Source organism: Notolepis coatsorum (assembly GCF_963971535.1).
Source record: "Notolepis coatsorum genome assembly, chromosome: 1".
NCBI lineage: Eukaryota > Metazoa > Chordata > Actinopteri > Aulopiformes > Paralepididae > Notolepis > Notolepis coatsorum.
In genome coordinates this window covers 121,317,710-121,332,217 of record NC_140165.1, presented here as the reverse complement: position 1 = coordinate 121,332,217, position 14,508 = coordinate 121,317,710, and the positions used below count along the sequence as shown (strand labels likewise).

General features: G+C 44.5%; 1 protein-coding gene across 2 annotated transcripts in view; it reads right to left on the bottom strand.

The window, feature by feature from the left end:
- Positions 1-5,641: 5,641 nt before the first annotated feature.
- Positions 5,642-14,508, bottom strand: part of LOC311241921 (rab-like protein 6) — a 44,719-nt gene continuing 35,852 nt past the window's right edge. For both annotated transcript variants that reach the window (XM_084330872.1, XM_084330873.1), the window contains 4 exons: positions 12,909-13,578; positions 12,131-12,323; positions 11,112-11,170; positions 5,642-6,238 (listed from right to left, as the gene is read on the bottom strand). In XM_084330872.1, coding sequence (XP_084186998.1) covers positions 6,053-6,238; positions 11,112-11,170; positions 12,131-12,323; positions 12,909-13,578 — 1,108 coding nt within the window. In that variant the 3' untranslated portion in view covers positions 5,642-6,052. The remainder of the gene's footprint in view (positions 6,239-11,111; positions 11,171-12,130; positions 12,324-12,908; positions 13,579-14,508) is intronic.

The following is a 14,508-nucleotide window of genomic DNA, read 5'->3' as shown; positions in this document are numbered from 1 at the left end:
CTCGATATACTTTGAATGCACTTGTAAGGCAAAGGAATGTGCGTAGGCAAATCAACAATGAATGTCCATTCTCTGGTTACGCAGGAGGTAGTTATACAACCTGAATCTTAGGGAATTATATCTATGGTACACTAGTAATATAGCGGGAGATACTGGAAGGGTCCCCCTGGTTGTAAGCCAGCAGGGGTAGAAGATCTGTCGGTAGTAGAGAGTCTGGTCAACGATGACTAAGGAGACTCCGAGTACAGGAGACGGTGCAATAGCCTCTTGGTCCACAGACGAATACAGCTGTTCTCCGTAGACTGTAGCTCCACAGTGAAGAAAGCTAGCCGGCCTCAGGCTCTCTGAGGCGCCGACTCGACTGGTCTCCTCGCGGGGTAAATCCAACACGTGCAGGCGTCTGCGATTCTCCGCTCCATAAATCACAGGACCAAAGCAAATATATTCCAGCCGCAAAGGGCTATGTAGTCGTCGGGTAGATTAATCCAGTGTACATGTCCACACGGTTCTCGTCTAGGTCTCCTCGGGTGAAAGCGCAATGAAAGCAGCCCAGCCTGGATAAGAACTCTAGCTAATACGAGGAAGCGTTGGAGATGCTGGTCACTGTAGAACTTTAGCCGCACGATACACTATACACAAATAGACTATTATTGACTTAATAGAAATATGTCGCACTCGACGGTATAGCGCCAAACTCTGACAATTCAGTTATTAATTCGCACGCGGTCTCAATGCTCTATTCTGGGGCCAAACAGGCCATACTTCACCGCACGTTGTATCGTGGGTGAGGCTTCAACTTATTGGGTAACATACTTCTGTATTCACCTGCGCCGTATTTATATGCACGGTGAACAAACTAGTGCCAATCTCATTTCTGTCGCGTATCCCTGGGCAAGGCCGGGCATGTCCAGACATGTCTTGACGGTGACTTTGAACCTGACTCCGGAGGCCGGTCCCTGGCGCCGGTGGACCGCTGTCCAATAGGAGAATGAAATATTATGGTCTGGGCTAAAGGGATATTCCGTGTATATGTACAAGGAATATACAAGGGATATCAAACGATATACAAATACTATGCAATATATATCAATAAATAAATATATATATTCGGTTTAATCTGATCCTTTGTAACAGTAGTGAAAGGGTTAACCTTCTGTAGTGTGGTAGTGAAAGGTTAACCATCTGTAGTGTGGTAGTGAAAGGGTTAACCGTCTGTAGTGTGGTAGTGAAAGGGTTAACCTTCTCTAGTGTGGTAGTGAAAGGGTTAACCATCTGTAGTGTGGTAGTGAAAGGGTTAACCTTCTGTAGTGGTAGTGAAAGGTGATTGCAAAGGGTTAACCTTCTGTAGTGTGGTAGTGAAAGGTTAACCTTCTGTAGTGTGGTAGTGAAAGGGTTAACCTTCTGTAGTGTGGTAGTGAAAGGTTAACCTTCTGTAGTGTGGTAGTGAAAGGTTAACCTTCTGTAGTGTGGTAGTGAAAGGGTTAACCTTCTGTAGTGTGGTAGTAAAGGGTTAACCTTCTGTATTGGCGCAGTTAAAGGGTTAACCATTTGGTAGTGAAAGGGTTAAAGCATGGTAAATGCATTTAATTATAATCTGTTTCACCCAAAGCGCTTTACAACTTGTGCCTCACATTCACTCACACAGTTAGGGGTTAAGTGTCTTGCTCAAGGACACGTCCGACACGCTGCCGGGAGGAGCCAGAATCGAACCAGTAACCTTCAGATTACCAGATGACCACTCTACCTCCTGAGCCATACTGTCTAACAGTAAAACAGTGTATGTATCATCTTTTAATTAAACTTATTCTGGCTGAAACTAATTACTACACACTCCTTACAACTCGCATGAATTGAAAATGGGGGACCCTGATGTAAACAAGACGAAAGTCTTTCTCTGGTCTGCATCCCCTTAACTATTGTGTGTATTGAGCCGTACTGTATTGTACCAATTCTGCAATCTGTTAATAAAGTTTTCAATCAATCAATCACAAATAGTCCAGTGAGAACTGAAGGGACATATTGACGAGTACATTTTGGACCAAATTTAAGAACCTGTCCACGGCCTCCTCTTAGGTGAAGTTCTTCTGCCCCCTGGTGGCAAAGACAGACAGATGCAAAGGAACATACACGAGTAAAGCATAATTCAATCCATGAATAGGTTTTCATTTTCTACAAAAATGAAATAATGACCACTTTGAAGAAATAAGTTTGCATTTATTGGGCAAACCCACATGTGTAAAGATGGGAACATGTTATGGGGTGAAAAATTAAAGTTTAAATTCCAAAATGCAATATATCCATTCTGGAAATATTGTCACCTGGAGGTCCTGTTCTCAATGTTTCAAAAGCACATTTACATAATCAGAGATGTTATTACTTTATAAGCAAACATTCTCTAGGAATAGGTCTGACGCCCGTTTTTTGTTTTATATTGAAAATCTATTTGGAAGAAAACTCTTCCAAAATACGTATATATTATTTTCTTACTATACAGATAAGTCTCATGCTACACTTGGAACTATGCTGTTAGCATTTATCCTATGGCATGACAAAAGACAAAACGGAGTAAACTGTTTATTTTTTTCCTTTCTTTTTTTTTAGAATCAACGCTGCATAGTAGTTTCGCTTTTGAAATAACATAATTTGATGGTAAACCGATTGAATGTGATGATCATGAGGCCAATGATGTACGGTAACATATCTGGATGTGTTGGTTGTCAAAACATTGTGACATTTTGGAAATAAAATCTTCACCAAACACAGTTGATCTTGTACACTGTGATTAGAGTGATCTCAGAGTGATCTCATTCACCAGAGTGTGGTATTCAAGTACACCAGAGTGGTATTCAAGTACACCAGAGTGGTATTCAAGTACACCAGAGTGGTATTCAAGTACACCAGAGTGGTATTCAAGTACACCACAGTGGTATTCAAGTACACCAGTGTGGTATTCAAGTACACCAGAGTGGTATTCAAGTACACCAGAGTGGTATTCAAGTACACCAGAGTGGTATTCAAGTACACCACTCCACCAGAGTGGTATTCAAGTACACCAGAGTGGTATTCAAGTACACCAGAGTGGTATTCAAGTACACCAGTGTGGTATTCAAGTACACCAGTGTGGTATTCAAGTACACCAGTGTGGTATTCAAGTACACCAGAGTGGTATTCAAGTACACCAGAGTGGTATTCAAGTACACCAGAGTGGTATTCAAGTACACCAGTGTGGTATTCAAGTACACCAGTGTGGTATTCAAGTACACCACAGTGGTATTCAAGTACCAGTCTAGTATTCAAGTACACCAGTGTGGTATTCAAGTACACCAGAGTGGTATTCAAGTACACCAGTGTGGTATTCAAGTACACCAGTGTGGTATTCAAGTACACCAGAGTGGTATTCAAGTACCAGTCTAGTATTCAAGTACACCAGAGTGGTATCCAAGTACACCAGTGTGGTATTCAAGTACACCAGAGTGGTATTCCTCACATTACTAAACTAAAAGTGGTTTCAACAACAAAGCAATCACTAATCAGCACATCACATGATTCTGCGGTGCAAGTTGGAAAAGTTAATTGTTGTACATTTTGAGCAGGCAATTTGAGACATTTTGACCTTCTGTTAAAAAAGATATCACACATGGCAAGTTCAGATATGAATGATGATAACCAGTTTACACGATCAACTACATTTCATTATCAAGAAAATAAAAACTAGTGCAAGTAAACCACGAGGGACTGACCCCGTTCACACGGCAGCCATTTTGCTCCCATATCATCCTACGGTTGGGGCGCATCTCCGCCCTGTGAGGGTGGAAAGGGATCCCAACCTGAGAACAACACAAGAGCAAAATGGCCGCTGTGTGAATATGGTCAATGAGTTGATATAAAAAAGGGATTAGAAATGTGTACAGGCTATAACTTTAGAGTTCATAGCAGTGGCATGAGATGTTAGTCTTTTTTTTTTACCTTCTCTTTCTCCAATTTCTGTTTTTCTCCCCGTCCCAATTTAGTCGTTGTGCCAATTCCCCCCCTCCCCTACCTGGTTGTTGTACGCATGTCCTCCTACTGGTCGGTACAAGGGCGTCCCGAAGCCGATCGCACGTTTCCTCCGACACGTGCGGCGACTGCCAGTGACGTCTTTTCACTTGGCAGCGAGGGCTCTCATTGGTGAAGTGTAACGCGTGGGAGGGCACGCTATCTCCACCAAGTCCTGCCCCCGCTGAGCAAACGCCGAGACCTGACCTCAGTATATCTGCTGTCCACAACGCCAGATTCCCACCCACCAGCTTCCCACCCCCTAACACTGCCAATTGTATTAGTATGAACGACCAGCCAAGCTGGTAGCAACGCCGAGGGCTGGGCTCGATGAGATGTTAGTCTTGACCGATTGCTCAGTCTTTTTTTTGATAACGATAGACAATTTCAGCAGTCTTATAGAGCCCTACATTTTCAAACAGTCCAGAGAGCCATACACTTTTCAAACAATCAAAAAGGGAGCCGAGAACAACAAATGGATAAGGGAACATGGATCACTTTGATAAAAAAAAAGTTGCACTTACAGAACACATCAACATCATTCACTTAGCTCTTTCATAATAGGAGGGTGCTTTAATAACGTCAAATGAAAAACAAAAACAGATGGACTGATGCGGTGTCATATTATGGCAGTCTTATTACTTTGGAGCGTTGACGACATTTCACCCAGCGGATGAACCGTCCTGAAGCTACAGTACTCACTCAGGTGATTTACAGAAGAACACTTGAGATGGTTCGTGAGGCTAAGCTGCACATTATTCCCTTAATTTTATAATAACCTCCTTTAAGGCATATGCTGAAACATTTACTGAAACTATGCAACATTAAGCCGATGAGATGAGGTGGGACTGAAGAAGCGATGTGTGCCTAAGAAAATCCACAACGCCAGAATATCCCCCCCCGCGGGAATTAATAAAGATCCACCTCATCTTATCTCGGTTTGCTACAAAGTGGTGTTTTCGTTAGCCCTTCGATGGCCACAGTATTCCAGTCGACCCACTCTAAAGTACTCCGTATTTCATCCGATAACTGTGACCTCTAGAGCTCGACTGGGTATTGCATTTTGTTTAAATTTTTTGTCTCGATCTGATGTGTGGATTAATTGGAGTTTAGCAACTTATTATGCCAGCGGTTCTCAAACTACGGGTCGCGACCCAAAGTGGGGTCGTGGGTAGGCGACAGCGGTCGCACAACATTACACGATTAATAAAATGTTGGTGTGGGGTCGCCGAAACAAATCCTAAATAAAATGGGGTTGTGGTATAAAAGTTTGAGGACCCCCGTACTATGCTGTGGAGTGACTCCCGACCTCTCTGGGTGGAGCCTGGGGCGTGGCCCACGATAGTGACCCCTCACCTCCATCCTCACCTCCACTCCACCCCACACATCAGATCAGAACAAAACATGTAAACAAAGTGCAACACCAGAGGTTTGATTCTACCTTTTACGAACAGGAGCCAGATAAAAGCTGTATATCTGCCAGTAACAGTCACATCACTGAGTTGGAGGGAAAAACAAGGACACAATTCAAACACCTAAAGCTCAACTAGGAAGTGGCTATGGACACTTGGGAGCATGCTCTCAATGATCACACAAGACATTCAGACAAAATGAATGCCCTATACACACACAGTAGTTTATTTGGAGTAGTCCACTTAAGAGAGTAAAAGCAAAAACAACAACCAAAAAAATTAAAAATAAAAATAGACAAATCCTCTATGGTCTCTACTAGTAATTATTAAATTGTCGTTACTAGGGTAGATGTCGGTCGTCTTGCTATTTTCATATTGGCCAGCGTGAAAGTGACAGTAGTAGTGCAGATGGGGAGATGGGTTAAAAAGCATCACACAGGCTCGTCGGTAACCTAGTGTATGGCTTTGCAGATGCTGCTACTCGCGCACACAGGAACAAGTCTTGGGTTCGGGGGGGGGGGAACAGAGGGGTTTCGGAACGACCCCTCGGGTCTCGCAGTTTCCTGGGTTCAAGTTGCCAAATGAGAAAGACGTTCGAGTACGTTCTAGAGTTCCTCGTAGTCCCCGCCCTCTGTCTTCGACGACCCTCTGCCCAAGAAGTCCTCCAGCTCGTCCACCTCCGTCTTCTTGGAGCGCGGTTTCTTCTTCTTCTTCTCTTTCTCATCCCCCGTTCCCGTCTCGTCTTTCTCCTTCTTCTTCTGTTTATGCTTCTTCTTGGTCTTTTCATCCTCCTGAGAACACATTTTAAGAATTATTGAACTGCGTTGGCTTTCCCGTTTATAGCACAGACACAGGCTTATATTTATGCATCTATTTATACCTCATCTATTTATACAGTCGGGTGCGTAAATATTTGGACATCGACACAAGTTTCATCATTTTGGCTCTGTACATCACAACAATGGATTTGAAATTAAACAATCAATATGTGCTTTAACACTTTGGTTGCCTTGGGTTAAATTCATGATATACCATAGGTTGCCGGCTCTATTTGTCTATGGAGAAGTACCCCTTCTTTGCATGGCTATAACTTTTTAAATTCTATTGCTACATTGCCATTATTAGGGCCCATTCAAAGTCCTATATGTATTGTTCATTGTGTAGCAACGTTAAACTTTTTCATTCACATATTCATAGTAAAGTATGGTCTAATGTATAAGTATATCTCCAAACAAAAATTGACAAAATCCACACCCAACTAACAATTGCCTCCGCCAACACTATCTCCCCTCCGGATTCAACCCCCTCTCCACCGCCCAACCCACCTTTTACATCCTTCACTGAAATCACTGCATCGGACCTATCCTCCATTCTCTCTACAATGAAAACTTCTACCTGCATCCTGGACCCTATCCCCTCCATCCTAGTCAAGGCTTGTCTCCCTGCCCTTTCTCCCCTAATCACCTCCATCGTAAACACCTCTCTGACCACTGGCCTATTTCCCCCCGCCCTCAAAATTGCTTCCGTCACCCCCTTACTAAAAAAACCCGGTCTCAACCCTGAAACCCTTGATAATTTCCGCCCCATTTCCAACCTCCCCTTCCTCTCAAAAATAATTGAGCGAGCCATTGCCTCCCAATTAAAATCCTACCTCGACAACAATAACCTTTATGATACATTTCAATCCGGATTCCGCACCAAACACAGCACCGAAACTGCTCTTCTAAAGGTCACCAACGACATACTCCTCTCTGCCGACTCTGGTTCCCTCTCCATCCTCACTAGACCTCAGCGCTGCTTTTGACACCATCAGTCACCCCATCCTCATCACTCGTCTCCAGTCCTCCGTTGGCATCTCCGGAATCCCCCTCACCTTGCTCCAATCATACCTCTCACACAGGCACCAATTCATCTCTATCAACAACTGCAAATCCCCCACTGCCCCCATCACTCATGGTGTCCCCCAAGGCTCAGTACTTGGTCCCCTGCTCTTCATCCTCTACATCCTTCCACTTGGTCTGATTCTCCGCCAACATGGCCTGCGTTTTCACTGCTATGCAGACGACACTCAGCTCTACCTCTCCACCAAGACTATCACTCCAGCCACTCTCTCCACCCTCAGCACCTGCCTCACAGACATCAAAACATGGATGCAAAATAACTTTCTTAAACTAAACTGCAATAAATCAGAAATAATCATTATCGGTCCAAAATCCCTCACCAGCCACACCCAGGATTTCACCCTAAATATTGATGGTACCATTGTCACCCCCTCCACTCACGTCCGTAACCTTGGCATCATCCTGGACCCCACCCTTTCTTTCCTCCGCCATGTGAACCACATAACCAAATCGGCCTTCTACCACCTCCGGAACATTGCTCGTCTCCGCCCCTCCCTATCACTCTCCGCTGCTGAAACACTGGTTCATGCATTCATATCATCACGACTAGATTACTGCAACAGCATCCTCTACGGCTCACCAAACACTATCCTCAATAAACTCCAATATGTCCAAAACTCTGCTGCCCGCATGCTCACCTCCACCCGTCGCTCTGATCACCTCACCCCTGTCCTCCACGACCTCCACTGGCTTCCAATCAAATACAGGATACATTTTAAAATACTACTCATCACATTCAAAGCCCTCAACAACCTTGCCCCTCCCTACCTGTCCGACCTCCTCCACCGTCACACGCCCACCCGTCGCCTTAGGTCTGCAGATGCCAACCTCCTAACACCTCCCACGACCAGGCTCCGGACCTGGGGCGACAGGGCCTTCGCTGCTGCTGCCCCCTCCCTCTGGAATGCCCTCCCCAGCCATATCCGTGATGCAAACACCCTGACATCTTTTAAATCAGCCCTCAAAACTCACCTTTTCAATCTTGCTTTTGACCTCTAATTCTGTCGGTGTTATTTTATTTTTGTCATGTATTATTTTTGTTCTGTTTTTTTGTTTTGCCATAGTTTGTCTCTCCTGCCCATGTAAAGCGTCTTTGAGCACCTGGAAAAGCGCTATATAAAATAGATGTATTATTATTAAGTATGTTTTCATCTCTTTCTGCAGCTTTCTCCAGAACGTGATCTATAGCCCCAAATGCATTATATTGATGATGCAATACAGTTTTATGGCAATCAGCGCGATATAAAAAATTCCAACTAGACGTACTTCTAGAAGTTACTACACGTCATCTGATGTTGACCGGATGGGCTAGGGGGCGTTTATAATTCCGTGGGCAGCGTTATACCAATCATCTAATGTGGGTCAAATGTTGATAATAGCAGTTAGTATCGAAGACGGTAACGTTACACGCTGAAACTCACCCCAGTCTCCGCGCGCCGTTGGGCGATCATCGTAGAGTAGAAATCTTATCATTATGGGATGTAAATTTACCCGGTCCATCTCCAGCTTGTATAATGGTATATACGTCCAAATCATGTTGTTTATCGAGTTATTGGCAATCGAACACTGTGTAGCGTGACGAGCCAGAGTCCCGGGACCTATAGCGAGCGCCCGGAAGTACTACAGACGTCTAGCACAACCTCTATGGCACATCCTGTTAAGCGATTGCGCCGATCGGCCACCAGATGGCGCTCCTGAACCGCCAGAGAGCTCAGTGGGTCCTGCTGGTGGATCTCAGGCCAGCGGAGGGGACATATGAATCCGATCGCAGATTTTTGAAATATTGATATAAGGACGCTGTACAGCGTCCTCCGGCAACTTGAGCATGGCCGGCAATGACGTCTAAAGACGTTTCATGGCAGCCAAAGTGTTAAGTTCAGACTTTCAGCTTTAATTTGAGCGTATTTACAAATAAATCAGGTGAAGGGTGTCGGAAGTCTTTATGTGCCTCCCGATTTTTAGGGGATCATAAATAATTGGCAACAATGGACCTATCTCAAACCCTGCCCTCTGTTCTTGATCCTCCAATCACAACTGTCGCTTACCTCGGACAATGATCAAGAAAAGAGGGCAGGGTTTGAGATAGGTCTATTGGCTGGTCAGCCGTTCCATGGCCATTCCATGCGTTATTCCCTCATCATGTAATTTACAAGGAGCCGATAAAAAAGGTCTAAAGTAAATTTCAAGTGTGATATTTGCACTTGGAATCGGTTGCCGTCAACACTCAATATTATGAGGTCCAAAGAGCTGTCACAGTGAAGCAAGCCACCATCAGAGAGACAGCAGAAACATTATGTGTGGCCAAATCAGCTGTTTGGTACATTCTTAAAAAAAGAAGGAACGCACTGGTGAGCTCAGCAACGCCAAAAGACCCGGAAGGACCAAGGAAAACTGCGGTTGGACAGATGAGAGACGAGTATGGAGAAGGAAAGCAACTGCTCATGATCCAAAGCACACCACCTCATCGGTGAAGTGTGGTGGTGGTGGTGGTGGTGTTATGCCGTGGGCATGTATGGCTGCCAATGGAACTGGTTCCCTTGTATTGATTGATTATGCGACTGCTGACAAAAGCAGCAGGATGAATTCTGAAATGTTTTGGGCAATTAATATCTGCTCGTATTCAGCCAGATGCTTCAGAACTCATTGGACGGCGCTTCACAGTGCAAACCTATATGGGCTCCACACTTCAGTTGTTGACTGCAACGGATTTGCAACCAAGTATTAAAAAGTGACAATTTGATTGATTAGTTAGTTTGTGCAATTACATTTGGTCCCTTAAAAAGGGGGGCCCATCTGCCCAAAGCACAAACTGTTGTTATTCCTACACTGTAAAGCTGAAAGTCTGCACTTAAAGCACATCTTGATTGTTTCATTTCAAGTCCATTGTGGTGGTGTACTAGGGCTGTCCCCGACTAAGGATTTGGATGGTCGACTATGATTTGCCAAAATTTGCCGTTAGTCGACTATTGGTCGACAAAAAAAAAATATATATATATATATAATATAAAAAAAAAATGAATTTATTATTAAAACATTTTTTTTTAGTCATTCCATTTGTGCTGTGGGGGGTGCTTAATGTCTGAAGGAGTCGACTGAAGGCTTCTTGTCCTCTGCAAAAGCATGCAATTGGTCCACTGTTGGATACATCTTGATATTTGTCTAGTCTAGTGTGTTCATTAGATGGGTGAAATCCTCTTTCAGTGCCTCTGTGCCTGTTTTCTTAGGCAGTTAGACTCTGGTATGCGTGCCATTAGCGTTAGCCACGCTTCTAGGCCTCTTTTCTTTTGGAAAGAATGATAAAAAAAATATTATATTATAATTTTTTTTTTTTTTGGTACTATTCGACTAAGAGGTTGGTTAGACTACGGCTCCTTTCAACCGATTAGTCGACTAATAGGGGTCAGCTCTATGGTGTACAGAGCCAAAATTGTGAAAATTGTGTCAATGTGCAAATATATTTATACCTCATCCATTTATACCCAATCTATTTATAACTAATCTATTTATGCCTTGCCTATTTATGCCACATCTATTTATGACTCATCTATTATTATATCTCATCCATTTATGCCCAGTCTATTTATAACTCATCTATTTATACCTCATCTATTTATATCTGTATATCTTTGTATCTGTATATATTTGACTGTGACTACCTAAATGTTTATTGTGAGCGATCTGTGGTGCAGAATTTCCCTCTGGATTAATAAAGTACTTCTATTCTATACCTCATCTATTTATGCCTCCTCATTCACAAATGTACCTCTTTGTTTTTCTTCTTCTTTTTCTTCTTATCTTTTGAAGAGTGCTTGCCGTCTTTTTCTGGAAAAAAGGACAAGACACATAGAATTGCATATAATGTTCTTTGTTCCTGGAAAGGACCGATGTACGATTACTAAAATTACCATAATAAAAGAACTGTTCAATCAGATGATCCAAAAGTCACCAACTCTCATTCTTCCTGTGAACATGGCGTAGGTATACGGGCATTACTGATTGTGAACTGAGTAAATGGTAAATTAACTGCATTTATATCTTTTATCCAAAGCGCTTTACAACGTATGCCTCACATTCACCAACTCCCTGTTAAGCCCTAGCCCTATTTTCTGAAAATCCACCTAAAAATACATACCTACTGTAAGTAAAAGGAAGATTGCTCCACGTCTACAAGGTCCGTTTGCATGTTCTTGGTATTCTTAGCATGACTTCCACTAGCATCCTTAGCATGACTTCCACTAGCATCCTTAGCATGACTTCCACTAACATTGCTTAGCATGACTTCCACTAGCATGCTTAGCATGACTTCCACTAGCATGCTTAGCATGACTTCCACTAGCATGCTTAGCGTGACTTCCACTAGCCATGCTTAGCATGACTTCCACTAGCATGTTTAGCGTGACTTCCACTAGCATGCTTAGCATGACTTCCACTAGCATGTTTAGCATGACTTCCACTAGCATGCTTAGCATGACTTCCACTAGCATGTTTAGCATGACTTCCACTAGCATGTTTAGCGTGACTTCCACTAGCCATGCTTAGCATGACTTCCACTAGCATGCTTAGCATGACTTCCACTAGCATGCTTAGCATGACGCTAGCAAATGCTAACATTTTCCGCTTCAAATATTTCTAAAACCAGAATACTAGCGCAAATGCCTTTTGAATGGACCAAAGAAACCTCCAGTTTGTAATAAACAATAACCTACAGGCTTCTTAAACATCCAGTGAATCAGGGCCGGAGATAAAGGCTCAGCGACGGGGAGACCGAGAGGCGCGACTCACCCTCCTGCTCCTCGCTGCTCTCCTTGGCGACAGCAGGCTCCTCCCGGAGGAGGCCGAGGCCAAACAGGTCGGCGTCGCTCTTGTGTCTGAAGGAGATGACCGTGGGTTTGAGAAGCTCCGGGACCCTGGCTGGGGGGACGTCGTCGTCATCGGACAGGTCAGACGGCAGCTCGTCCCTGACTGGGAACGTATCCTGGGTGGGTGGAGGGTGGGAGGGAGAGAGAGAGAGATATTCCATTAGTCACTATAAACAATATTTTTGGCTTTGGAAAACAACATGAACTTTTTAGACTAATAAGTGCATCTTGCAGGGTGTCAAAGGAGAGTTGTAAATATTTAGTGGCCAGTTGCACAGAATCAGCAGTACAATAGAGAACTGTGTCATCCGCGTAAAGGTGGCTTTGACAGGTGCTCAGAGATGAGACAATATTATTAATATAAATGGTAAATAAGACAGGGCCCAGGATTGATCCCTGTGGAACACCTTTTGTGATGGGTAGAAGCTCTGATTGGGCATTTCCCATTTTCACACACACCATGTTCTAGTTATTGCTAGAGAGAAGGCTTGAATATTTCAATATATCAAAATCACCTAATATATTAATATATGGATGACAGGAACGTCAAAGAATAGAACGGATCAAAGATTCGAAAACGAGTGAATCCTATCTCTACACTGAGGTGGTACGGTTTGCTTTACCGTAGCTACTTTGGGTGCGTCTTTACCGTAGCTACTTTGGGTGCGTCTTTACCGTAGCTACTTTGGGTGTATCTTTACCGTAGCTACTTTGGGTGTATCCGAGGCCTCTGACTCAAAGTCGGGATCATCCATGATGAAGGAGAGCAGCTGGCGGGAGGCGGGGGCCTCTGTGTCCGAGTCAGAGTCCTCTGCCTGGGGAGGCCCTCCTTTCCTCTTCCCCTGGTGTCTGACCGGCTGCTGCTCTGGTCCTGCTGGGGCGAGGCTGAGGGAGACAGGCTCTGCTGGGGCGAGGCTGAGGGAGACAGGCTCTGCTGGGGCGAGGCTGAGGGAGACGGGCTCTGGTCCTGCTGGGGCGAGGCTGAGGGAGACGGGCTCTGGTCCTGCTGGGGCGAGGCTGAGGGAGACGGGCTCTGCTGGGGCGAGGCTGAGGGAGACGGGCTCTGGTCCTGCTGGGGCGAGGCTGAGGGAGACGGGCTCTGCTGGGGCGAGGCTGAGGGAGACGGGCTCTGGTCCTGCTGGGGCGAGGCTGAGAGAGACGGGCTCTGCTGGGACGAGGCTGAGAGATACGGGCTCTGCTGGGGCTCTGCTGAGGGAGACGGGCTCTGGTCCTGCTGGGGCTCTGCTGAGGGAGACGGGCTCTGGTGGGACGAGGCTGAGGGAGATGGGCTCCGCTATGAGGAGCTGCTCGCTCAGAGCCCTGGGCTCAGGCGCTTCAGACAACACCTCTAGTTTTAGATCGAAAGCGGGCCTGTAATAAAGTAATATGGAACTTTAGAACATCGAAATTATTAACACAAGAAGTCAACCAATTTTGATTGTTAAAGGTGCTATAGATAACATTTTATATAGAGTAATAATGTTTTAAACACAATACATATGCAACCCTACCCTCTAGCTATAGCCCCATCTCACTGATCAACACAGATATTAAAATAATAAGTAAAGCGCTAACCACCAGACTGGAAACAGTCATATCCACCTTAATTCAACAAGAATTTGGTTTTGGAGAGTTCTGGATTAAAACACTATACACGTCACCACTGTTACTACTAACGGACTAAAATCACAAAGCTTCACACTTCACAGGGGAACCAGGCAGGGATGTCCACTCTCCCCCTCTCTTTTTGCCATTTTTATTTAACCTCTCGCAGCAGCAATCAGACAGAATTATGATATCAAAGGAATCATTACACACAATACTCACCATAAGATCAGCCTCTATGCAGACGATGTGTTGTTATACCTACAGGAACCAACCAATTCACTACAAGCAACTACCAAACTCATAGACTCCTTCTCTAAAAATATAACTATGCTATAAATTGGTCAAAGTCAATAATCTTGCCATTGGGGGGGGGGGGGGGGGGGGGGGGGTGATCGGAGTCCTGCAGCTCAGAGCCCATCCTTCCCCTTCCGCTCAGGGAATATCAGATATCTAGGAGTCAACATTTCACCCAGGCTGTTATTTCAACTCAATTTCATCCCACTGTTAAAAACAATAGAAGACGACACACAAAGATGGCTAAGCGTACCACTCTCATTAATGGGTAGAATAGCAACCGTCAAAAAGTAAATTCTCCCAAAAATAAATGATCTATTCACTATGATCCCAACCCAGCCTATCACCAACTGGTTCAGCTCCCTGGACTCCATCATTACTAAGTTTTACTGGAAGAAT